A 26,957-nucleotide genomic window follows, 5' to 3' on the forward strand; every position below is an offset into this window, starting at 1 on the left:
GAACGTACAGGAACAGTTGTTGAAGTACGCCAATACCACCAGTATGTTATACGTGTAGATGGCACAGGCCGAGTGACTATCCGCAACCGCCAACACCTTCGAAAGTTCACTCCTTTTCAAACCAACCAAACACAAGGTACTTTGATGGCACCTACTGCAGTTCAACATCAAGAAGTGATCTTGAGCTCTCCATCTACACCCAAGACGAAACAGCCACAAGTGCCCAAGATTCCAGTGTCTTTATCACCAACAAGAATCTGAAGTCAACCAGCTGCATTGAATGAGACACCAATTATAGTCCCCACTCAAAAACAGGCGACGCAGACTCAGACAATTCAACAGCCTTCACAAATAGATTTGGACCAGTCATTCCACCAGACCCCTGAACCAGATGTACCTTCAATGTCTAGAATACCACGTGCTCTATCCCGTCTTCAGCCACATAATAAAGCTGGAGAAAAGGAACTATTGACACCACGCAGCCCGAGCCGCCGCAACACAACAGAACATAACATTGATGAATCAGGAACTGATTAATGAAATATATATACAAAGACATTGATAAGTGAATCTAGAGACTTTGCGTTTAAAATTATGAAAGGATACCATACATTTAAAATTGTGAAAGGACACCATATGTTTCAAATTGTGAAAGGACACCATACGTTTAAAATTGTGAAAGGACACCATACATTTAAAATTGTGAAAGGACACCATATGTTTAAAATTGTGAAAGAACACCATACGTTTAAAATTGTGAAAGGACACCATACGTTTAATCTTGTTCGCTTCCAGATGACTTCAACAGAACATTCCTGAAGATCTATTTTCTAATAGACTTGACTTTAATTAATTAAGTTTGTTTTTTTTTTCGTATACAAAAAAAAACTTGTCCCCGGGGGAGGAGATAACTAATCATTTACTAATATACTGTATACATTCATTTCAGGTATCAGTCATCCTTATTATTAAAGCTATAAACCTAGGAAGATGTTGACTCTCATTTAGTAACTGTAATATGAGCTTCTTTTTGAATTTGATTTGCCTCTTTAGCTGCATCTTTATCATGCTAGCTTATCAGCTATTTCATTTCCGCTAATATCTGCATGTCCTGGGGTCCATTCAAAATTTATTTTATTCCATGGTGTTTTTGGATAGATTTAATAAGGGTGATAATTTCATGTGAAGTGGATCTGTGATATCCAATTTTCCAGTTTAATGTTAAATTTCCAATTGTTGATTGACTGTCTGAAAATATTTTTACTTCTATTATGGTTTTATTTTCAATTCTGCTTACATAATCTAATACTAGTTTTATTGCAACAAGCTCTGCCAAAAGAATTGAACTCCTTTTTGAAACTGGTTGTTTAAGTTCTATTTCTTTATTGTTGAAGATTACAATTGCACCTGCTCCACAAGGTCCTGGGTTGGATTGGCAAGAACCGTCTGTAAAAGCAACAATTGTTGATTGAGATACTGTGTTAAGTTTGTTTAATATTAATTTTTTTCCTGTGATTTCTTGTTCTTTAGTTCTGTTTTTTGAGAAACCAAGAGTACGCCAATATTCTAGTGACGATTTTGATGCTTGTAGACCTTGAAATTGATATTCTGGCTCTACATTGTATGTCATCAATACTGAAATCTGTTTCTTCTCTCATGTTTTTTTTTCATTGTTTCTAAATATATTTGGATTCTGACGTTTTAAAAAGTATTATTTGGTATTTACATATAAAAAATATCTATAATTCAACTGAAATTCGAATAAAAATGTGTAGTGTGCAAACAGACTTGGGGGTGAACATGCAAGGTGTGAACGTGTAGGGTGCAAACGTGTAGGTCACGAAAGGACCTGATACCCCTACACACACATTTCTAAAATGTATACATTATACTTTGGGGGCTTGGTTTGTTTAAGTCCCCCCTTTTCTACCCTTTGACCTAGAGATCAATCTGCTAATTTCTCCCTTTGAGCAGCTTGGTCATTCTCTCCTAGGCGAAGGGTGTGAACGTGTGAGAAGCGAACATGATTTTTGGTGAATGGACCCTGATTCACCTAGTACTTGGGCTTTCTTAATTAATAACAGAATGTCCTTGCACACTCATTGTTCTGAGGTGGTCATTGTTCTACATGTGATACAAATAGAACAGACAACAAACTAAAAAAAATGTTGATAAATGGTGCATGTGTAATATTTAAGAAGTTCGAACATGTTAAGTACAAAAATGTATGTTGATTAGAAAGGAAACCAAACACTATTATGATTTGGCATATACATGTCATGTTGTCATTTATTTTCAGGATGCTAGTGACTGCTTTGTTTATTCTGAAAATGATCTTTTAAAGAATTGTCAACTGGATAAAGATTATCAACTTAGTGAAGTAGGTATAATTACAAATGTTCAGGAATTACAAGTATCTGACCTTTTTATTTTGAACTTAAGGAAGGACAATACTTTAAAAATGATCTTGATGAAAGTCACTCTTTGTGATGAATTTAAACAATTAATACTGTTGTCTGTGGGTGATTCCCCTTGCATTATGGTGCTGTGTATTACATTTATGTACATGTAGGTAATATATGACAGGATGTAAAATTACATTTGATCAACATGCACAGCATCAATTGGTTTCAAAGTGAATCACTCAATGCCAGCAAGAATGCAATTTACCTTTCAAAAGTGTGGCTTGATATATCTGTCTGCTTTCATGATGCCCATATTTGTTTAATTTCTACTTGAAACTTTAGTTTTTTGTTGTTAAAAATAAACACTATTTAAAAATAGTCATAATGGAATTAATCCTCGATATCTGATCAAAATTTTAAATTAAAAAAAAGGATTGGCTGCATTCTTTTAAATTTATCTTACATTGTCTTAGTTAGATCTTCTTGTATACTGGTAGACAAAACAGTTTGTAAAATAAAATCTGTCTGAGGAATAAACATGATAAAAAATGTGCAAACATAAATTAGATGAGAAGAGAATTTAGAAGTGCTATATATAGAAACAAAGTAGCAGCACTCTAAAGAAATTTAACTCAGTGGCGATTCCATGCATGGCCAATGTGAAATTGATATTGTTTTTCTTCAGAACTCTTAGGTTCAGAAAAAAATCTTAAAGTATGAGAGAACATGTAAGTGCTAAAATATGTGGTAGTTTTAAGTTTTGATTTAATATGCCACCTGTCTGCAAGTACAAGAAAAGCTGCTAGATTCTTATTGTTAATAATACTTTGGGAGCATAGCGCTTAGAGGTCAGCTGATCAGTACTAGTCCTTTTAATTTTTTTAGTCTTTTAATTTTTCCAATCTTTATTTATATACATTATGTTTCAGTTTGACATCCAACTGAGAAAGAGCTGGGATGATAAAATGAAGAATGGACATTTCCGTTATCATTTAGACAAAGTAGAAACAAAGATTATACCAGGTTCATTGAAATATGTAGCACAGGTAAGATAAGGCATCATAGGGATATACTTACTTATAGTTGATTCCCAGTACAGGATCCTTTAAGGTTCCTCTTCACCAGACTCATAATATATATTTATGGTATACATGGTATATGGCTACAATGTATATGTTATCTGACAATATCTCTTTGTATGATGTAAAAATATACTGTTTCTTTAATTTTTGTTTCACAAGATAACAAAAGGATATTTTATACTTTATATGATTGTTTTATGACATTAACTTGTTGGAGGGAAACTTTTCTGGAATATTGCTATATCTCCAATACTGTTTTTCTTGTTATAATATCGCCTTCATAAATAGTGGCTGGGTGCTCTAAGTAGTTACTACTGTAATCACTAGCCAGTCAGCACTAAAGGTTGAACTTTTTTATTGACTAGGATTGTCAGTTTTCCTATCTAAGCACAGTGCTTTTCTCCAGGAACTCCAGTTTCCTCTACCAATAAAAACGTGAAATAGCCCAAAAGCGGTGCTTAAAAGTAGCTTTAAAACACAAAAAAAATCAAAAATCAAATCTCCTGCATAACAAAAAAAAAAGTGTTTGACTAAATTTTTTTTTTTTTTTACAATGTTTGTTATATTCTCTTGCAGCTTTATGAATTACATACTTTACAAAATAATATTATAACAGCCCTTGCAATTTGAAAAATGAAGGGGACTAATATATTCTTGCTGATTGTTAAGCCTACACAATAATAACTGTACATGTACTGTTTTAAAACTTTCAGCTAAATGTAAAGAGAGCTACAGAAAGAAGACCTCCTCAGAACATAACTATAGTGAATCAACCTTTTGACAGTAAAGTGTTTAATTTTACAAAAGTAAAGGAAGATGAGATTATATTTAGGTTAGATAAATCAGACAACGATGGTCAACAGCTGTGTAATGGACATACAGATTCTAAGAGTGAAGTAAGTATTAAATATCTGCTCATGAATAAAGGCAACAAGTTGAAGAAAGACAGAAAAAAAAATTAAAAAAAAATACATACATACATGCAACAATAAGAAAATATTACACATTTAAAAAAACAAGATCAACATGGACTCTATGAAGAACCAAGACAAGAAGGCACATAATGACAAATGGATAATTGTACATCATTTGATTTCAGAAAAGAAATATTGTAATGGTAAATGTTAGTCCGTTGGAGTATGGCCATATACTGATCTGTCCTGATATTGATGCTTCTAAACCACAAGTAAGTAATTAGTTTATATATAAAAAAGAAGATGTGGTATGATTGCCAATGAGACAACTATCCACAAAAGACCAAAATGACACAGACATTAACAACTATAGGTCACTGTACGGCCTTCAACAATGAGCAAAGCCCATACCGCATAGTCAGCTATAAAAGGCCCCGATAAGACAATGTAAAACAATTCAAACAAGAAAACTAACGGCCTTATTTATGTAAAAAAATGAACGAAAAACAAATATGTAACACATAAACAAACGACAACCACTGAATATACAGGCTCCTGACTTGGGACAGGCACATACATAAATAATGTGGCGGGGTTAAACATGTTAGCGGGATCCCAACCCTCCCCCTAACCTGGGACAGTGGTATAACAGTACAACATAAGAATCCATGTAAGTAATTAGATTGTGGTATATATTAAAAACCATACCAAACTTTTATACAAATGGTAAGTTCTATTAAAATTTCGTCAAGAGCTGATTAATGGCATTTTAAGTTTTAAAACCAAAATACATCTAGGTCAGATGAAACTTGTGTAATGTCTTCTGACATTAGCAGTTTACCTGTCATAGCAATATTTGTTTGATCAGATGTTTTAGCTTCTCAGGAAAAAAATTAACAGACTAGAAAATGGCAAAATCATGATTATATTAAAATATTATGTACATTTGACAATTGAAAAAATGTTTGAGTCTTGTAATGTTATTTATTCAAGCGTTTTTTGTAACTATTTCAGCTATTAGATGAATATGCTCTTAAACTAGCCATTAACTGTCAGCTACTGAGCAAACATAAGTAAGTATTTTACTGTTGTTTTAATACACTATTGTAACTTTACTTTGTTTCAGGATTCATCATTCATTTTTATTGGAATTCAGGTTGGCATCCCTTCTACCTTTGTAGTCCCTACCCCAGGGATAGATTTAAATGTAACAATAAATGTAACTTATGGTGTTGCATAAAAAAACCTGCCTAAATAACCCTTAATGTGTAAGGTACATATGTTTTGTTTTGTGGCTCCCAATGATTACTGGTACCATGGTTTCAGAGGAGAGTTGAATTTTTTGTAACTTCAAAAAAAAATTGCCATCTATGACTATAGTTTGTTGTTGCAAGAACTGTTTTATTTCAATGATAGCCATGCAGTGTAGTGGGTAAATTTTCTAGCTTTGGACCAATCTGCACTGGATACAAAAAAAATGTACTCCCTGCATGCCGTGGGCATGTAGTAGATAAATGAATTTAAAAACAAAACAAGAGTATTCCTTTTTAACTCCCTATTTAGAGCTAAGATCCCAAAAAAAATGTTTTGACACTAAACAAATATTTAAAATTTACATCAATTTGCAGGTTTAAGTATATATTTTGTTTTGTTTTAGGGGATTTAGACTTGGTTTTAATAGTCTGTGTGCCTTTGCCTCAGTTAATCATCAACATGTACATGCATATTACTTAGAGCAAGAAATATTTGCAGAAAAATGTGTAAGTTGGAATCTTAATGTAATGTTGACTCATTATTATTTGTTTGATGCAAATTTTCTTATTTACAAATCTAAGGATTCATGAATGTAAAATTAAATGATATTCAACAAATTACAATTTTTTGTTGAGCCTTCGACTTTTGTAGAAAAAGTGAGACTAAGCGATCCTACATTCTGTCGTCCTCTGCGGCGTCCACAAATATTCACTCTGTGGTTAAAGTTTTTGAAATTTTAATAATTTTCTTAAACTATACTGTATTACTTCCAAATGTGGACAGAAGCTTTTTTATGATCATAAGATAGTATCCAGAAGTAAATTTTGTAAAAATAAAATTCTATTTTTTTCTGTATTTTACTTATAAATGGACTTAGATTTTCTGCCAAGAAACAACACATTCACTCTGTGGTTAAATTTTAAAAAAAAATAATAACTTTCTTATACTACTTTTAATTTGTACCAAACTTAGACAGAAGCTTGTTTATGATCAAAAGCTAGTATCTAGAAGGAAATTTTGTTAATTTTTTGTACCTGTGTATCTGTATTTTACTTATAAATGGACTGAGTTTTTCTTCCAGTTAACATTACATACAGTCTGCAGTAAAAGTTTTAAACATTTATTAGATTTATAAACTATCCTGGATTTTTACCAAACTTGGACAGAAGTTTCTTATAATCAAAAGATAGTATCAAGAGGAATATTTTTATTGATTTTTTTCCTCATTTTTTGTTGAGCCTGTGATTTTTAGCAAAAGAAGGCAAGACACTGGGTTCCAAGGAACCCTTACAAATTTTTCTTTAAAAATATATGTAGATTTGCAAAACCAAAATATAATCTTCCATCCACGAGAATAAATGATACCACAGTAGAATCGTTTGCTTTTTTGTCGAGCCTGCAACTTTTGTTGCAGAAAGCTCGACATAGGGAAAGTGATCCGGCGGCAGCGTTAGCTAACTTCTTAAAAGCTTTATATTTTCGAGGGTGGAAGACCTGGATGCTTCATACTTTGTATATAGATGCCTCATGTTACGAAGATTCCGTCAGTCATATGTTCAATGTCCTTGACCTAATTTTCATGGTTCAGTGACCACTTGAAAAAAAAGTTCAGATTTTTTTACTGTAATGTTGAATTCTCTCTATTATAAGTAATAGGATAACTATATTTAGTATGTGCATTCCTTGCAAGGTCCTCATGCCCGTCAGACAGTTTTCATTTGACCTTGACCTCATTTCACGGATCAGTGAACAAGCTTAAGTTTTGGTGGTCAAGTCCATATCTCAGATACTATAAGCAATAGGGCTTGTATATTCGGTGTATGGAAGGACTGTAAGGTGTACATGTCCAAGTGGCAGGTGTCATCTGACCTTGACCTCATTTTCATGGTTCAGTGGTTATAGTTAAGTTTTTGTGTTTTGGTCTGTTTTTCTCATACTTTATGCAATAGGTCTACTATATTTGTTGTATGGAATGATTGTAAGTGACATGTCTAGCAGGCAGATGTCATCTGACCATGACCTTATTTTCATGGTTCAGTGGTCAAAGTTAAGTTTTTGATTTTTGGTCATTTTATCTAATACTATATACCATAGGTCAACTATATTTGGTGTATGGAAATATTTTATGATCTATATGTCAGTCGTGCAGGTTTTATTTGACGTGACCTCATTTTCACGGTTCATTGCACAGTGTTAAGTTTTTGTGTTTTGGTCTATTTTTCTTAAACTATAAGTAATATGTCAACTATATTTGTTGTATGGAAGCATTGTTAGCTGTACATGTCTGCCTGGCATAGGTTATCTGACCTTGACCTCATTTTTATGGTTCATTGGTCTTTGTTTAGTTATCTTGGTTAATGTTAAGTTTATGTGACAGTTGTAACAAAGCTTTATACTTAGGACTATCAACATAATATCAATGATTAGTAAAGAAGGCGAGACATTTCAGCGTGTGTACTCTTGTCTTTAATGGTTCTTTTATATTATGGACTAAAATCCAAATGTTTTTGCATTTATTTGAAATATTTTGTTTTTCTTTGTCTCCCTTGAAAAAACATTGTAAATTGAGCAGTTTGTCTCAGGTAGCCTTATTTGGTAATATTAACAAATATATATTGATTTTGCTTCATGTAAACCCGTTATATTTCTACAGTCTTTTTACAGGACTCAATTTGATATTAAAGTATAATTCTTTTTGTTATAACATGTTTCTGTTTTTGAAGCAGAATATTGTCTCAAAGTGTCAAGCATTTAAAGCAAAGATGTGTTGTTTTTTTTTTTATTTAGCCTGTTCAACATTTAAAAGGACCAGTGTATGAATTAGATGTCATTCCATGTAAAGGTTTCGTGTTCCAATTGTTCGGAACTACTGTGGACCAGCTAACAAAGTGAGTTATAATCTTAGTTCTCTAAATTGTTTAATTTAACACTGATACAAAAAAAAATGTTGGACACAGTAGAATATTAAATATATATATTTTATGTTTTTATTTTTCATTTTTGTTAGATAATATTCATGTAAATAATTGTTATAGAAAAAGAAATGATGTAATTTTTTTCTCCCTTTCTTTCTCTCTTTTCTTTCTTCTTTCTTAGATGGGACAAAGAGTAAGAGGGTTTCAGACCTTAATGGTATACATGTATATACAGTTCATATTTGGTTCTTTTATTTGCAAAAGTTAGTTTTTTTCATTCTCTATTTTATTTCAGAGATGTTATAAAAATGACAGAATATTTACAAAGTAATGAAGTAGCACACAATGTTTTCATGACCAGAGGTACTGCATTTGGTGATAATAGCAAAGAAGATACAATCAGAATATATGTGTGGCCAAGAGCAAAGTTCATCGGTAAGATTTGGTTCAAGTATTGACTTCAGTCATAATGTTTTATTCCATTAAATGAAGTTTTGACTTGTCACTGAAACACTAAAGAAGTACTGTCAGGGCCAGCAATTTGCATTGTGTCAAACAATTTGCTTTAAAAATTATTACTTGGCAAGACATTCAATGCAGAGGGAAGCAGGAAACCTGGGGCTTATTGGTGAAGGTCAAATAAGAGAATTTTCTCTGCAACTTGTAAGTAATTGATGATAAATTTCAACACAGAAAAAGACCTATAGGGACCTTTATATAAAATATGTTTGAAATATGACAAAAGAAAGAAGATACAAGGCAAATTGGCTCCTGGTACTGTAAATATCAAAAATCAATGCATGTATTTACCATTGTGAATCTGTGACCAACCACTAGTCCTAGCAAAAATGCTAAATAGACCTTAATTAATGCAATTGCCAAAAAAATATGAATGAAAATCACTACTGAAAATTTCAATGCAATCTTTTATTATTGCGAACCAGGTACTGTCGCATTATTTCTGAATTTACAGTATTAAGTGATAGTAATTATGTTAAAGTGTAGTTCCAGCTGATAGGAAATGCATTTGAATAAAAAAAAACATAATTATATCAGTACCTGCTATACTTTCAAACAGTATATTAAATAATTATTATACCCCTGCTTTCAAAAAAGGAGGGAGGTATACTATTTTACCTCTGTCTGTCCATCCATCCGTCAGTCCATCCATCAGTCTGTCCATCCCATGAAAATTTTTCGTCGCATTATTCTCAGGAATTGCAATGCAAGGATTTCTGAAATTTGGTTTGAGGGTTTATATAAGTCAGCTATACCGTGTGATGCATTTTCAGATTCATCACTCGACATCTTCCTGTGAACCGAACACTCACATATTTTTACACAATTAACATTATCCACTTGCACCTGGTATCATCAGTGAGCAGTAGCTCGCAGTTACACTTGTATTTCAGCAGTTTTTTTATCTGTAATTTCAGGTGTAAAAGAAGAAGCTGCCTTTAATGTAGCTGTAGTAGAACTGGCTGGACATTTGCCAATCAAAGGTAAGTCAATATTACTTATTTAATTTATATTTATTCCCAAACTAGGGAAAATATTGATATAAAAAAAAATTGGTAAAATTGAAATATCAATATATATATCAATGTTTGCATCAATATTGCGAAATTCACTACCTTTGGACAATAACAGAAATTTTACACTAAGATCGGAAATGAAAAGAAAAAACATTTTGAAAAAAAGTATGGTCAGAAAAAATATCAGACTAGCATGACTATGGCTTGATCATAACATAAACAATGTTTTGATTATATATATTTCATTTCAGTTGAGAAGTTATATGAAGATCTGACAGAAGAGTTGATATCTGACACTGTACGTGAAGCAGCCCTACCTGAAGAGGAATACAAAAATATAAAAGACAATATACTCAAATTGTATCTTAGTTGATAATAGTTGACTTTTAGATGATTGTGCAAAATAATGACCTGTAAAGTATGTTATATGATATTTAATAGCAGACAAGATTTAAGTTTTAACTAACAGTTGAAATAACTCAGTTTTATTGGGTTTTTTTTCATCAGATTATATTCAGAATAATCCAGGCCCGTAGCTAGGAATTTCCAAGGGGGGGTTATTTGGACTCATGAACTTGACTTTTACAGTCACAATTTAAACAGAACGTTGACTTTAACAGTGCTTATTTGGTTTCAAGGGGTGGGGGGGGGAGTTCGTCCAAACCCCCATAACCCACCCTGGCTACAGGTATGTAATCATAATATCTATTGTGTCAGATTAAGGATATTATTTGTATGAGGCTTAATTATAGTAACAAGAACAAATTAATTTTCAATCTGATATAATGAATAGTTATTCTATTTATAATGCAACCCAACCATTGGACATAATTTAAAGCTGTTGATATTAAAAATCTGCAAGATTGAAATCGACTTCCTTAGTTAAATAATAAATGTTAAAGTAATTTGAATTACATAGAAGCAATGCTGGTTAGGGCTATCCCTTAAAAATATATGTGGGAGGGTAGGAAGGGACTTTTAAAATATCCCTACAACCAAGAACCATTTTTGATAATTTTGTATAAAGGTAATAGACCCATACTGAAAAAAGACCCATGACCAACATTCAATAATCAAACTTCCCTTCCTACCCTCCAACATACATTTTAATGGGATAGCCCTTATCAATTTCTAATAAACATAAATCTGTATTATTATCCATATCATATATCATTATTTACAGTGGAGCAGACTGGTGATATATTTAGGTATTGTAAACATAAGTGGTGTTCATTTATAGTTATATATGCATAATATTAATAAGTTTTAAAAACTTGTGACCACAATAGGGTTGTTGTCTATATTTAATCTGTGTTTGGAGTAAAATTTGCTGATTTTGGTGGACAATATTCATCTACAGACTAGAGAAGGCCTTCAGTTTATACCCCATTAAATTCATAGTATACTATACTCTTACTAACTATTTGCTTTTTCCAAAGTTTGATAATAAATTTTTAAGACTTTAATTAAGTCTTGTTATAAATTGTCTATCACCAGGTAGTTTGAGTGACTATTTGGTCATCTATGGTACATTTGGTGTTCTGGGCAAGGGGCTCTTCACAAAAAAAAGACATGAACATTCCAGTATATTTGCTATCAATTTAAATCCTAATTTGTGAAAAGTATTACTGAAATAAATGTTACATTCCTAAGTTGTTTTTTAGGGGGTGGGCGAGGTTTGGAAGTTTTCTAGTTTAGTATCTCCATTTTTTCATCTTTTCATGTGAAAATTATTAAATACGAGTAAATGCTTTTTTAAGTTATCATGTAGACAAAAGTGGGTAAATAAATTTTGAATATGAATATGATTGTCAGCAATTCTATAATTTTTTTTATATTTTTTACAACTTTTTTAACAGTTTTGTTTTTCATATTACTGCTGTTATTAACCTTGATGTATTTGTTGTATATCAGATAATATATTTGTTGTTTATTATATTTATATGTCGTATTTTCTTTATTTTTGGGATGATTAAAATTATTTTTATAGATGTGATGTTGATTGGTTATTGTAGACCAGTGTTTTAATATTCATATAACAAGAATGTGTCCACAGTACATGGATGCCCCACTCGCACTATCATTTTCTATGTTTAGTGGACCGTGAAATTGGAATAAATTCTCTAATTTGGCATTAAAATTAGAATGATCTTATCAAAGGGAACATGTATACTAAGTTTCAAGTTGATTGGACTTCAACTTCATCAAAAACTACCTTGACCAAAAACTTTAACCTGAAGCAGGACAGACGGACGAATGGACGGACAGACGGACGGACGGACGAACAAACAGACGGACGAACGGACACACAGACCAGAAAACATAATGCCCCTCTACTATCGTAGGTGGGGCATAAAAACTTTAATGGGCTCTCTATATGGGTAATATCATACCATCTGCAACATTTCTCATATTACCAATATTATATTTGAGAAATAGAGTGGGATTTCATCTAAATCAAACCTTTCAAATCTGAAGATGTTTTCCATTTAGGCAGGTGTATGGATTTTACATATGGACTTACAAATGAAAATTCAGGTACATCTAGACAAATGATTCAGTTTATACAGATTTCAATAGGTATATTGTTTATTCTCTTATTGTTGTGGCCTGCTATCTATTTTTGGCATGAATACATATTTTTTGTATCACACTATACATACATGTAGTGATATACGAAAAAGTCTTCTTTAATTTGATTGGCTAATCGAGTACATGTATCACAAGACGATATAACAGCATTTCCATTGGCTATTCGTTATGTCATTGATGACTTTCAAAGGTTAAAACTATATATTTTGTCCATGGCAACATACATCTATGTCATTTCTGCAATAATATACTAAATACTCACACATTCTGAAGCCAATGAAAAGTCTTAAAATGTTTGATGTTAAAGTTTGACACTGGAAAAGGACATATAAAGTCATACTGGCATGTGCAAAAGACTTGATCAACATTTCATGGAATCTTTAATTTAATACATTAAGAGTATTGACCATAAGAGAAATAGGTTTAACAACTTGTGAAAATTGGATATCAACTCTGGTTATTTAATTTAAATAGTAATAATAAACTCGCTGAAGGTTAGGTTATTATTATATTGAAATTAAATAACTCAAGTTGATATCAAGCAATATCCCATTCTCACTCTTTGTGAAACCTATTACTATTAACATGATAAAACTTACTATTAAAATGTGTTTTTCTCCTGAAGTTGCAGTAATCCATATTCTGTCAAACTGATCAACCAAGAGAAAGATTGGTTCTCGATAACTGATATTTGTAAGAGTGCACACACTGAACTGTCTTGCCTGCTTTAATGGCCCTTGTTAGACTATGTTGAAAGTCTTTAAGATAAAGATTTACTACAAGTGTCACATAAACCTTAATTTTTTAAGGATCCATGGCAATAAGGTCAAGGTAAGATTAATCCTGTCTGATAAACATATACACCTTACAGTTATTCCATGCATTAATTATAGTTGACCTATTGCTTATGGCAATTAATAACACAAAATCACAAAAAAATAACCAATGACCAATGAACCATGAAAATGAGGTCAGGGTCATATGACACCAGAAAAACTTACATGTACCTCTTTAATAAAACCATTCAATACACCACCTAATGATTATAGTTTCTGAGAATTGGATGTAACTTTAACCTTGATCACTGATCCATGAAATTAGGTCGAGATTTGGTGAATCCTGTTTTATGGACATGAAGACACTGCAAGGAACCCATATACCAACTATAGCTCTACCACACTATTTCTAGTAATAAGCAGTTGCTGAACCTATAAATTGAGGTCAAGGGCAATATTCATATGACAGAAAATTAGTAACATAAGGTATCTGCATACATCCAGATCTTTTACCTTCCGGAGTATATAAAGCTGTATACAAATAGTTTAAGGGTACATTGATGCTTGACAGAAGGATAGAAATAACAAGTCTGGAAGTAATATCTATATAATATTTTTTTTATTTTAACTGGTTAAAAATTAACAATAACAGACAATATAAATTGTATGGTTGTAAATGAGAGATTTTTAAGGTACCTTACTGTTGAATGACAGATACTCCAGTTTGATGAGGTATGAAAATGAGTGAATAATTGTATCTACATATATTATATGATTTTAAAAATATCAATCATTTTTGTTCTTTAAGAAATTGTATGAAGAGTAATTTTATGCATTTTCTATCAGGACTTTTTTTATAAATTGACCATGATTGAAGTTCACTTTTCATTATTAAAGCCATCTGTGTAGATGTTCAGTACTTTAATTTATCAAAATGAAATCCTGGGTCTGATTTAAACTAAAAATAACAACACTATGCCCATATATAGAATCAGAATTTGTGTTCTTCAGTTCAATGATCCACTGTGGACAGATGCTTTCTGAAAATCACTGATGTTCTTCAAAATAAAAGATCTGAAAATATAAATACACAGTATTTACAATCTTTTACAATCTCTAAAGCTAACAGTTCAGTTTGTCAATTTAAATGTATGACTGTTTTAATGAATGACTGCTTACTATAAAATTTAGCCTAAACAGGTTCACTATAGCTACAATTTCAGCTTTATCATATAGCTTGGTTGATATTTATTTTCTCTATTAATATTATTATCTCCCTTTAACATTTTTGAAATGAAATTTTCAATTTTGGATTTTTACTATGAAGAGTAGTCAAAAACATATATGCAGACATTATAGAGTAAATTTGCTGAATACTGACTTTATAATGTCTGTATATATTTTTTAGACTGCTCTTTGAAAGTATTGATGCAAAAATGAAAACTTCTTTTAAAAAATGTCCAAAAAGAAGGCATTTTTTTCACGAGTTTTAGGGTGAAACTGTTTTTAATGCAAATTATAGCCATCAGTGCTTCTAAAATATGTCTGTAATATTTTAATTAGACTTCTAAATCGTAATTGAGAGGTTTTTTTATAATTTATCTAAGGGAGATAATTCAGCACAATTTGACTGATCGCCCAGACTGAGCTACAACAGCTTAAGAGAACCTGTTCAACAGACATTTAAATATCTAAAAAAAACAAATTCTTATACTTCTTAACAGGCCTTGTCATTGGTTTTCTGAAACAATATCTTCTATATTATATAATGAAAGGATGTCGACCTGTCCATCAATCCTCAACCTGGAGAGCCAGATAGTCTTTGTTCAAGATTTCATTTCTTTAGATTGTTTGGTGACCAAGATTGACACATGGTGATGATGGGAGTTGAAAGTTGTATTCGTGAAAAAAAATATAGATCGCTTTGCACAAATACTGACTTGTGACAAACACTGAATATAATTATTAGTGTTTCGGTAAAAATCTTTTTCATTTACATTCATGACTTTTTGCTTGAAATCTAAATACATATGAAATTTAATGGTTCACAGTTATAGCAAAAACATTCTTACTGACTGTGTTGGTATATACTGTCAGACTCTACTTACTTTGCTCTTTGTGCCATTTCATTCCCAGTCCATCTTGGACTGTATGGGTAATCCCCAAATGGTTGAATGAATGGTTTTCGCTTGGCATCTTGATGATAAATAGACTGGAATTTGAATTCTGGTTGTTCTTGTGGAAAGAACTGTGGCAAATCAACTTTAATAAAAACAAATACCAAGATGAAGTAATTAGATTTATTTTTGTTAGCAGAACACCTGGATTTGATTAGAAACTGAATGCAATATTCTACTAAATGTTTTTTCTGTGCAAACTTTTTTTTTCGCCTTCGGCGAAGAACAATCTATTTTTTTAGCGACAAACCGAAGACAATTTTTTTCTTTCAATTTTAGCATTACATATAGTGGCAGCTCAGGGTGAAACAAACAATTTTTTTTACTCAGGGTCCAAAACAAATTATTTTTCACCAAAACCTGGAAACAAACTTTTTTTTCCAAAAAAACCCCCCCCCCAGAAAATCAAATGGTTGCTGCCTTACACTTCGGGTTAAAACCGCTAAATTCATACTTCACTGTCATATTTCTTTGTACAATTGTCCTGATGATGCCTATCGATTAGGCGAAACATGTAGACCCAATAAACAGATACTATGCGGTAAAAACATGAGTGTTGTTGTCTTTTTTGTCGACACACTAAATTTAGTTGTGTAAAATATACTGTTACTAATGATGATATTTCATCCTATCTGGGTGAAGATATGAACAATTACTATTATGTGTCCATCCTTCTATTTGAACAAGAGTGCACACGCTGAAATGTCTCGCCTTCTATACTAATCATTGATATTATGTTGATAGTCCTAAGTATAAAGCTTAGTTTTATTACAACTGTCTCATAAACTTAACATTAACCAAGATAACTAAACAAAGACCAATGAACCTTGAAAATGAGGTCAAGGTCAGATGAACCATGCCAGGCAGACATGTACAGCTAACAATGCTTCTATACAACATATATAGTTGACCCATTACTTATAGTTTAAGAAAAATAGATCAAAACACAAAAACTTAACACTGTGCAATGAACCGTGAAAATGAGGTCACCGTCAAATAAAACCTGCGCGACTGACATAAAGATCATAAAATATTTCCATACACCAAATATAGTTGACCTATGGCATACAGTATAAGATAAAAAGACCAAAAACTCAAAAACTTAACTTTGACCACTGAACCATGAAAATGAGGTCAAGGTCACATGGCATCTGCCCGCTAGACATGTACACCTTACCATCATTCCATACAACAAATATAGTAGACCTATTGCATATAGTATGAGAAAAACAGACCAAAACACAAAAATTTAACTATAACCACTGAACCATGAAAATGAGGTCAAGGTCAGATGACACCTGCCAGTTGGACATGTATACCTTACAGTCCTTCCATACACCGAATATACTAGCCCTATTGCTTATAGTATCTGAGATATGGACTTGACCACCAAAACTTAACCTTGATCACTGATCCATGAAATGAGGTCGAGGTCAAGTGAAAACTGTCTGACAGACATGAGGACCTTGCAAGGTACGCACATACCAAATATAGTTATCCTATTACTTATAATAAGAGAGAATTCAACATTACAAAAAATTTGAACTTTTTTTTCAAGTGGTCACTGAACCATGAAAATGAGGTCAAGGACATTGGACATGTGACTGACGGAAACTTCGTCACATGAAGCATCTATATACAAAGTATGAAGCATCCAGGTCTTCCACCTTCTGAAATATAAAGCTTTTAAGAAGTGAGCTAACACCGCCGCCGCCGCCGCCGCCGCCGCCGCCGCCGCCGGATCACTATCCCTATGTCGAGCTATCTGCAACAAAAGTTGCAGGCTCGACAAAAACTGAGTTGGATTCCCCAATAATCTAAGGAATAAACTATAATAGGCAAAAGAGTTTGACATTAATAAAGTGATCCTATTATAATATGAATATGAATATTTCATTTGTTTTGTTCAAAGCAGCAATGGATATAATGAGAGATTGTGATACAAATACATTTTTTGTACTGCAAAAACTAGGCAAAAATAAAAGGTGTAATTTTGCCTTGACTTCAGTTTTGGCAGAATTTTTACACACATAGTTTAATTTCCTCTGCAATGTAGGATACAATGTTCAACCTGAGTAACTTCTACTGTCATTGTAATGATGAAAAGTTATCTTTACTTACTTAAAAATATAAAGAAAAAATCATTCCATTCAAACAAAAAGCTGATCTTTGTAAAAGCATCTGCATCATATTCCAGTAATGATCTGTGAAATAAACAGAATAAAATAGTCTGTGAATATTGGTACATATTAATGGTAAGTACTCATTGTTTCTTTTTTTATGAACCGAACAAATATATCACTTAAAAGATCTGTTTAAAAAACAAACAAAACCATTAACCATTAAAAAAATAATACTATCTAAATGGTACAAACAAAATGTAAATAAATCTGAATCATGGAAAAAATAAGCTGCTTACAGTAAATATTGTATTCAGATTTACTCTATATTCACATTATTTTAGGTTTATATCCTCAAATAGTAAAATTCATGAATTTTTCTTAGATTGAGTTCTCTCCTTTAAAACTGTTTTTATAAATAAACCTACCTTCCAAAATGACTTAAAAATGCTGCGATATATTCTTTTCTTTTCTCAAAATTTGCAACTACTTGGTCAACCTACCCAAAAAAAAAAGTCATCAGTACTGAAAAGAATCTATTTTAATACAAATAAGTAGTATGTTCTCATGCTGAGTGACAATTTTTGTAAGTTCAAGAGATAAAATAATGCAAATGTCATGTATGTTGACTTTGCTTTACACAAAACTCCCTATATATACATGTACATTTGTAGCTAGGGCAAAGTTGACCATCACTGAATTTGGCTATTTATTTTAGGTCTCTTTTGATCAAATAGCTCCAACCCTTCTGCATATCTGCATAGCTTTATCTACATCTCTAGTTTTCAACGGTTTTGGCTTGTGCGTTTTCAATGAAGATAAACCCAGAACATTTATTCAATGTTTAATATATATCGAGTGTTATTTTCATTTGGAAGAGGTTTTTTTCTTTCAAAAACATAAAAAAGAGCATTTTTAATATCTTAACCTTTAAGATATTCAATTGTACAGTTATCTGATATTTTATCTTACAACTACTCCTACCTTATTAGATAATAAATTAGAAACATTTGGTACATAATCTAACAAACATCCATCTGATGGAAAGGCTGGTATTCTTAAATTTGCTGCACCTCCTAGTGCACTGAAACAGAAAATACAAGAAATATTAAGCAGTTATCTCCCTTACAGAGGTTAATTTGAGAAGGGAATCAAACATTTATTTCTCTTATCCTCAGCCTAACTTACCATTTGAATATATTTGTATGCCCCACCTACAATAGTAGAGGGGCATTATGTTTTCTGGTCTGTGCATCTGTCTGTTCTTCCTTCCGTCTGTCCTTCCGTCCGTCTGTCCTTCTGTCCGTCTGTCGTACCGTCCGTCTGTTCATTCTTTCAGGTTAAAGTTTTTTGGTCAAGGTAGTTTTTGATGAAGTTGAAGTCCAATCAACTTCAAACTTAATACACATGTTCCCTTTGATATGATCTTTCTAATTTAATTGCCAAATTAGACTTTTGACCCCAATGTCACGGTCCACTGAACATAGAAAATGATAGTGCAAGTTTCAGGTTAAAGTTTTTGGTCAAGGTAGTTTGTGATTTAGTTGAAGTCCAATCAACTTGAAACTTTGTACACATGTTCCTTAGGTTATAATCTTTCTAATTTAAATGCCAAATTATATTTTTTATCCCAATTTCACGGTCCACTGAACATAGAAAATGACAATGGGAGTGGGGCATCCGTGTACTATGGACACATTCTTGTTTTTTTTAATTCAAAGATCAGGTTATTCTAAACTGCTAATCTTCCAATATAAAAATCAAAATTTTGGAATCAAGGGTAGATAATCCTACATTTTTCCACACATTTTTTTAATAATGAAGTCACTTACTGCTCAACTTTTGGTGATAAATATAACTGTGGTGTGATCTTTGAACTTGATGGAGACAGAAAACTTATGAGGAGGATGGCTGAATCTTCACCAGGATTATCCTAAAATACAGATATGATTAATATAAAAAATATGCAAATCTCACTTCTTCAAATCAGGAACCACCACTGTGAGCTTCTTCATTTAACTTGTTACACTTGTATCCTCTTCCTTTTTCTTACTTATTTATAGTTTGATTGATGAAAATTATACCACCATCTAGTACACAAAAGACCTAAAATTTCATCTTTCTTATGAAGGCTAAAGTGAACATTTGAAAATAAGAAACTGAAGGATAAATATATTTAAATTTAATATTAAACAACAAAGGATTAATTCAACATTATCTCCTACTAAAGTTGAAACTATACTTTACATATTAAGTCACTTTTGGGAAACAAAAATCAACAACGCTAAAAAAATACAAACATTTTTTTAGAGTTCTGCAATTCTCATGATCAACAAAGGAAAGAATAGTCAAGAATATAAATATTTATTTAGTACAATATTATTCCAAACTTACCTTTGATAAAAATGGAGGTATTCTGGTAAAATCTACTGGTAATCTGATTAAAAAGCTAATTGGTCCAACTTTTGACTGAAAAAAATAAGTGTAAAAATAATTTCATATGAATTTGGAAGGCTCTGTTTAAGTATCAATCATTAAACATGGTCATATGTCAAGTTCTAAGTTCAAAGGTTAATACCAGTTTGTTGTTTCTGCACAATGATTTCAAAAACCTATTGACATCATATTTTTTCTTCTATAAATGCATTTACAGGAAAAATGAAAATAAGAAAATGAGGCAAAACATACAATTGTTCTGTTACACTTGCATACTTCGCCAAACTTATTGAGATAATTCAACACACCAAAATCAGTTTACAATTACATTCAGATGATTTGCCATCTCTAACATTGTCTTAATTGTAACTTCATTTGTTTCTAAGGCTTTTAATCATCCATTGACTGGGACAATTTACGTGAACGTTTGTCTGTAACGACCACTGTTCACGACGTACCTACGATAGACATTTAAACTGTGGGGTCACCAAAGGTTTCATAACGCCTTTAATTATAAAATAATTCGAAAAATTAATCAGGAATAACCTTTGTGTTTTGATTTATATAATTGATATAAATCAAAATATCGTGTTATTTCTGATTAATTATTCGAATTACTTTATTTAGGTGTTGAAAACCTTTGGTGACCCCATAGTTTAAGTGTCTTTAAAAAGTACATAGTGAGCATTGGTCGTTACATACAAACGTTCACCTTAATTGTTCCAGTCAATGGATGATTTTTTAAAATGTGTCAATCAATGGCCACAGCTACACTGTTTTGAATTTCATTCTAAGATAATTTTTATTTTCTACCTTCTTTTTTATAACACACTATGTTTTAAAATCTTGGGATTAAAACTAAATCAAAATAGTTTTAAAAGAAAGCATAAAAATAAATAACTACTAATACTTCATTTTATATAAATGTTATAAGGGACTGCTGTTTTGTGTTTCACTGATTACATTCTATCAATTACAACTTACCTCAAACCTAAGTATATGTATTTCTACATGTTGTGAGGTGATATCTGATTGGTTAACTAGTGATGAATATTCAAATTGTAATTACAACTTACCTCAAACCTAAGTATATGTACTTCCACATGCTGTGAGGAGATATCTGATTGGTTAACTAGTGATGAATATTCAAATTGTAATTACAACTTACCTCAAACCTAAGTATATGTACTTCCACATGTTGTGAGGTGATATCTGATTGGTTAACTAGTGATGAATATTCAAATTGTAATTACAACTTACCTCAAACCTAAGTATATGTACTTCTACATGTTTTGAGGTGATATCTGATTGGTTAACTAGTGATGAATATTCAAATTGTAATTACAACTTACCTCAAACCTAAGTATATGTACTTCTACATGTTGTGACAAATTGTAATTACAACTTACCTCAAACCTAAGTATATGTACTTCTACATGTTGTGAGGTGATATCTGACTGGTTAACTAGTGATGAATATTCAAATTGTAATTACAACTTACCTCAAACCTAAGTATATGTACTTCCACATGCTGTGAGGTGATATCTGATTGGTTAACTAGTGATGAATATTCAAATTGTAATTACAACTTACCTCAAACCTAAGTATATGTACTTCCACATGCTGTGAGGTGATATCTGATTGGTTAACTAGTGATGAATATTCAAATTGTAATTACAACTTACCTCAAACCTAAGTATATGTACTTCCACATGCTGTGAGGTGATATCTGATTGGTTAACTAGTGATGAATATTCAAATTGTAATCTGTCATAAGCTTCTACTATACGCTCCTGGTGGGCCTTATACATTCTTAGAAGTTCTTCTATAACTTGGAGCAGGGCATAAGGATTATGATAATCCCAATCTACTAATGTCTATAAATAGATACATATATATCACTATGCGAAAAGTAAATACCTGAATTTACATGTCAATATGGTCAAAAACAGACAATGAAGTGTACTTTACATTTTCTATAACCATTTTTATTTAGTTGAAGAAAGTATGTTGACTAGATGTCTTTTGCGTTTTTGTGTAATTGGGTTGTTGTTTCATTGACCCCCGCCCCACATCTCCTGTAATTTATATTAAATCAAGTAATATTCTTTCAAGACCTATTGGCATTCATACATGGTGATACATTTTTGTATCTGAATGACTTTTCCTCTGACACATTTGACAATTTTTATGAAAAAGTTTCTATGTCTTTAAGTCATTTTTCTGATTTTCATGAAAGTTATTCCATTGAAAGTTAGATAATAAGCAGATTCTTGAGATAATTGTCATTAATTGTGTAAACAAACAATCCTACTTTCGATATATATCACAATCTAGCTTTATACTCATACTTGTATATAATGATGACATCGGAACTTTGTTTAGGATTTTTGTAAAAAAAGCTTTCCTACAAAGAAATTTTAACAGGTTGTTTGCTTACCAAGCATTTAAATAAGTATATTCACGCATTTCTACAAAAACTGACATATTTTTCATATCACTTATCAAATCAAATATATGCATTTCATTTGTAAAATTGTTTCGTGTGCAGTTTATAATGACACATATGAACACATACTAAGGCGATGTATTCATGTAGATATATTTGTACATTGTGTAATAATTTCAAAAATTATTTGATGTTTTTGTATTATTGATATCTGCAAGACAAACCTTAATATCAGCTATATCAGGTGAAAAATCTGTGTCTTCTGATCCAAAAATAAAATCTGGTGATTCTTCTGGACTATATTTATCAAATATTACCTCCCCTGAAAAGAAATATTTTAAGTAAATATGTTTTATAAAGAAAAAGGATTTTTGTGGCTGAATATATGCAATAATGATAGATTATTGTTGATCATCTCAACAAGATTGATTTCTTGCTTGAGCCAGTACTTTGAAAGTGAAAATCAAGTTGAGATCATGACTATTGACTATTGATAATGTGTTTATCACTATTTTACATATATAACAACATTGTTAATTTCATGTTAATTTCATAAACAATAGCACATGCTCCCTTAGTTTCTAGCGATAATTTTTCATATTACTCGACATTGCTGAGAAAGAAAATTATCAGTCAGTAAGATCAAAGGAAAATTCGTAAAATAGTGATAATTGAACTTTTCTACTATCTTGATGTCAATATACAATTAGAGAAACAATTTTAAAAGGTATATGTTTGCACATTCCTGTAATAATTTCCTGTGATATGTCTAATACATTTGTATATAGTGCAGTCAGTGGTTGTCTTATGTCATACATACATGTATGAAGTCTAATGGTTTTTAATTGTTATTTTGAGCTTTTTGTCACAATTTCAGTGTACACAGCAGATCTTTTGTTTAATTTATTCAAACTCAGCCAGTCAAGACTCTACATAGAGTTTGACATGAAGAAGACTGTATGATGACTTCTAAGTGTCATCTGTAATTTGCTTTGTCATATTTGCTTTCTCATTGATGTATATATCCAGCATCTCCTATGATTCTTTTTGGTAAGCTGTTGTATCCATATACTACTTCTTATATTTATCTAATGTCTTTTTTGGTTATTTCTACCCAGTAACTTAAAAAGCAAATATTTTACTTGACATGTACATGCAACAGCGTACTAGGCTTAACAATATTTTGTTTGTTGTTCATCTACAAATATTAAATTTATTGATATACATGATATACATATAAGAATGTGCATGTATGTGTGGACAAGTCTAGTGTTTTTGTTTGTTTCAAATATGGACATGATGGATATTTACATGTTAAAGTCTGTCCAGCATAAGGCAATAGTACTTTAAATCTGTCTCCTTCACAACCAGCAATAAATGACACAGATCTGTAAAAAATAAAAAATAATAAACATTAATTCTAAATGTTTATGTAAGAACTCTATTTAAGAAATCTTTGACAACATAATTGTAAATAAAACCCTAAATTTGTAGTCCTGAACATATTTCTGTAAAGGACCTTTTTCCTATTTTTAGGCATTAGGAATTCAGGTTTGTAATGGCCATTAGAAAGGGGGTCTCATTGGGGGTTCTGATCCAAGATCCAGCTTACTGTTTTATCTCCCATCTCCCGCTTATGTACATGTAGCAATACACAGTAAGGAGTTAACTTTCACATTTTGGCCCCAGTGGATTTTTCAAACATGAAAGTTATTGTGTAATAAAATTCATTTTTAGACAGCTGAGTACTAATTTAGCCTTCAAAGATGGTTTATACAAATACAAAAACAAATATTTTATTGGCACAAACTCAATAACAATAATTGGCAACGGCCCATACAACTAGTATACAAATAGTAATGATGCAGCAATTAAACAATATAATACTACATAGCATATCATTGGGCACATTTCGAACAATGAAATGTGCAGTTATAAATATCAATATATATAGGTTAATTTGTAAGAATAGACTACTGACATAAGTATATTGTATGTTATAGCTTCAAATTGTTCATATTACTCATTTATAAGGACATTTTTCCTTAATTCAAATGATTGATTAATAAAAGATGATATTAATCTAAGTGTTTTTCTACACTTGTTATTAAGTAGTAGTTTTATATATTCATCCTCAGTTTTGGATTTTTTGTCATAATTTTTAAAATAGGACAATTTTGATATATAAGAACTTTTCTTTGTGATTCATATTTTGTGCAGTGCAAGATAAAATGTTTTTCGTCTTCTATATTTTTATTATGACATAATTTGCACAACCTTTCTTCTCTGTTATAAACTTGCATGTATCTACCTCTTTCAATTTCAAGATTGTGTGCACTTTCAATTTTCATGTAGCCTTAGTTTTGCCAAAGGTGCCCTATCTTTCAACATATTCAATATAAGAACATCAAGATTATTTTATACATGTTTTATTGGCTATTTTCTGTTTGACTCTCCATATTTTCATAGCTAGACCAGCCATAGGTAGAGCTTCAGAAAAGGTATTACTTCAAGTGATTGAAATTCTACTTTTAGCCAAATTATGGGGAAATATGTGACATCTTTTCCACCCTTTTTGCAAATAAATTCAGATTGTTGCCATGGATACACCCAAAAGACAAGTATATTTTACCATTTCACATACAGGATATAAAATCTATGGAAGATTCTGATTCCATACATATGCACACATATGACACAAATAGTAAGCTTAATATTGCAAGAAAGCAATGAAAAGGTGATGGTAAAATTCATAGGGGCAAATTTTGATATTTTTTCCTAACTGTTTATTGCTACCTTACACTATGTACGTAAGCAATTCTCATTTTTTTTTTATAATTTCCTGTGTCCCACTAAACTTCATTTCCCATTTTCACGGCACAATAATATGACTTTCACCTGTCACGCTTACAAAAAATCGGCAATCCCACATCATACCCCAATGAGACCCACTAAAAATATGACAAATTTCAGCAATAGTTTAGAATAACAATGAAAACATATCTTTAGAAATGTTTTTTTTTTATTCAAAAGAGTAGAAAAAAACATATTCTGCATTAACTTTGTACGCTGGTAGTTAGCGTAGTGATGTCAATATGTAGTTTCCCTGTGTGATAAGTTCAAACACAGATACCAAACAAAACAACAAGATGACTGATTTTAGACTACGGTAGGATACTCCTATAGAATGAGTCATTAAACGACCCTTGTATATGCCAAATAGTAATGATACAAAAATATATAGACTAGTCCAAATTATCATAGTGTCTTGAAAGACTATAGAATAGAATAGAATAGAATATCTTTTATTTCCATAAGAGGTACCCTCAAGGGGCATAGTGCATATACATTCATGACAATATATAGTTACAAACAATTACAAATACAATAAAGCAAAACAACAAAACAGTATGCTTTAAAAAGTTACACATTTTAAATATTACTTACAGTATCCCAGTGTTATATTATAAATGTTTACTCAAGGCAGGTGTTTTGATAAGAAATAGCCAAGTTGTTTTAAAATATTAATAGACTCACAGTTTAATAGCCAAATTAATTTATTGACCATATCCAAGGAGTGAAAATTTTTACATTCTTTAAATATCAGATCAAATAACATGTCTCTATCCTTAGAGTATACAGGACATTCTATAAGAAAATGAAGTTCATCTTCCACTTTATTCAAATCGCATTTATCACAAATTCTTTGATGAACTTCTAATTTGGAATATCTCCTATAAATATTTTGCTACGACCCCATCCTACAAAATGTTACAGCATAAACATATAATAGCCTTTCAATGAACTGTTCAAGACGTCATAATGATAATTATTAAAACTAGTACACTGACTGTACTGTATAAAAAATTTACAGGATTATTACAGTGCGATCACTTAAAAGGTAGGTCAGTAGTGGTTTTTCTTTTTGCGATTTATGAATGGAATGTGAAAAACTATATCTCGAGTGAACGCGATTGATAGTTTAGATTATTTTTACTGATAACCGCTACGAATTTCAGCTGACGGCGACTATAGTAGGAAGCCTGGAAGGACCATTTTTAGGTAAATCCTGGTAATGTAAAAACAGCAATTTTGTATAAATAGATTACCCCGATCTAACATCTGTTAATCTAGCTTTTCCTCCACATATACCAAAACATGAATGTTCTATCAATGTTTCTGCAAATTGTCGAATATCAGGCGAAATCCCTAAAAGAACATCATAATCGTTGTGATTCATTTCTTTTCAGCTGTATCCGTGTTTATCTTCTTCTCCGGTTGCAGTCGGTGATTATAATTTCA

The 26,957-nt window shown here is 31.4% G+C and overlaps 2 protein-coding genes across 2 annotated transcripts; one reads left to right on the forward strand and one right to left on the reverse strand.

Annotated features, from left to right (window-relative positions):
- The first annotated feature begins 2,298 nt into the window (after window positions 1–2,298).
- On the forward strand, window positions 2,299–12,096 carry LOC143068847 (GDP-D-glucose phosphorylase 1-like). Its single transcript, XM_076243186.1, has 10 exons — window positions 2,299–2,380; window positions 3,335–3,451; window positions 4,201–4,383; window positions 4,587–4,673; window positions 5,416–5,474; window positions 6,059–6,161; window positions 8,443–8,543; window positions 8,866–9,005; window positions 10,007–10,072; window positions 10,357–12,096. The coding sequence occupies exons 2-10, from the start codon at window positions 3,371–3,373 to the stop codon at window positions 10,476–10,478; spliced, it is 942 nt and encodes a 313-aa protein (XP_076099301.1). The 5' UTR covers window positions 2,299–2,380; window positions 3,335–3,370; the 3' UTR covers window positions 10,479–12,096.
- Window positions 12,097–14,070: 1,974 nt separating this feature from the next.
- LOC143068850 (BRISC and BRCA1-A complex member 2-like) lies at window positions 14,071–26,951 on the reverse strand. Its single transcript, XM_076243189.1, has 11 exons — window positions 26,765–26,951; window positions 23,967–24,043; window positions 22,880–22,977; window positions 21,892–22,083; window positions 20,165–20,239; window positions 19,603–19,703; window positions 18,755–18,854; window positions 18,199–18,269; window positions 17,772–17,854; window positions 15,582–15,735; window positions 14,071–14,547 (listed from the first exon to the last, which is right to left on the reverse strand). Exons 1-11 carry the CDS (start codon window positions 26,893–26,895, stop codon window positions 14,481–14,483), a joined length of 1,149 nt encoding a protein of 382 aa, XP_076099304.1. The 5' UTR covers window positions 26,896–26,951; the 3' UTR covers window positions 14,071–14,480.
- Window positions 26,952–26,957: the final 6 nt, after the last annotated feature.

The sequence above is a fragment of the Mytilus galloprovincialis genome, chromosome 3 (genome assembly GCF_965363235.1).
Source record: "Mytilus galloprovincialis chromosome 3, xbMytGall1.hap1.1, whole genome shotgun sequence".
NCBI lineage: Eukaryota > Metazoa > Mollusca > Bivalvia > Mytilida > Mytilidae > Mytilus > Mytilus galloprovincialis.

Bases quoted from the DNA above. Each gene is read 5' to 3' on its own strand.
- LOC143068850 (XM_076243189.1), bottom strand. From the start codon at position 26,895: ATGAATCACAACGATTATGATGTTCTTTTAGGGATTTCGCCTGATATT. The intron at 24,044-26,764 runs GTAATCTATTTA...TATTTTTTACAG, and splicing joins TTAACAGATGTTAGATCGGG to ATCTGTGTCATTTATTGCTG. The intron at 17,855-18,198 runs GTAGGTTTATTT...TTTATTTCACAG, and splicing joins TTTTTAAGTCATTTTGGAAG to ATCATTACTGGAATATGATG.
- LOC143068847 (XM_076243186.1), top strand. From the start codon at position 3,371: ATGAAGAATGGACATTTCCGTTATCATTTAGACAAAGTAGAAACAAAG. The intron at 4,674-5,415 runs GTAAGTAATTAG...TAACTATTTCAG, and splicing joins TTGATGCTTCTAAACCACAA to CTATTAGATGAATATGCTCT. The intron at 9,006-10,006 runs GTAAGATTTGGT...CTGTAATTTCAG, and splicing joins GCCAAGAGCAAAGTTCATCG to GTGTAAAAGAAGAAGCTGCC.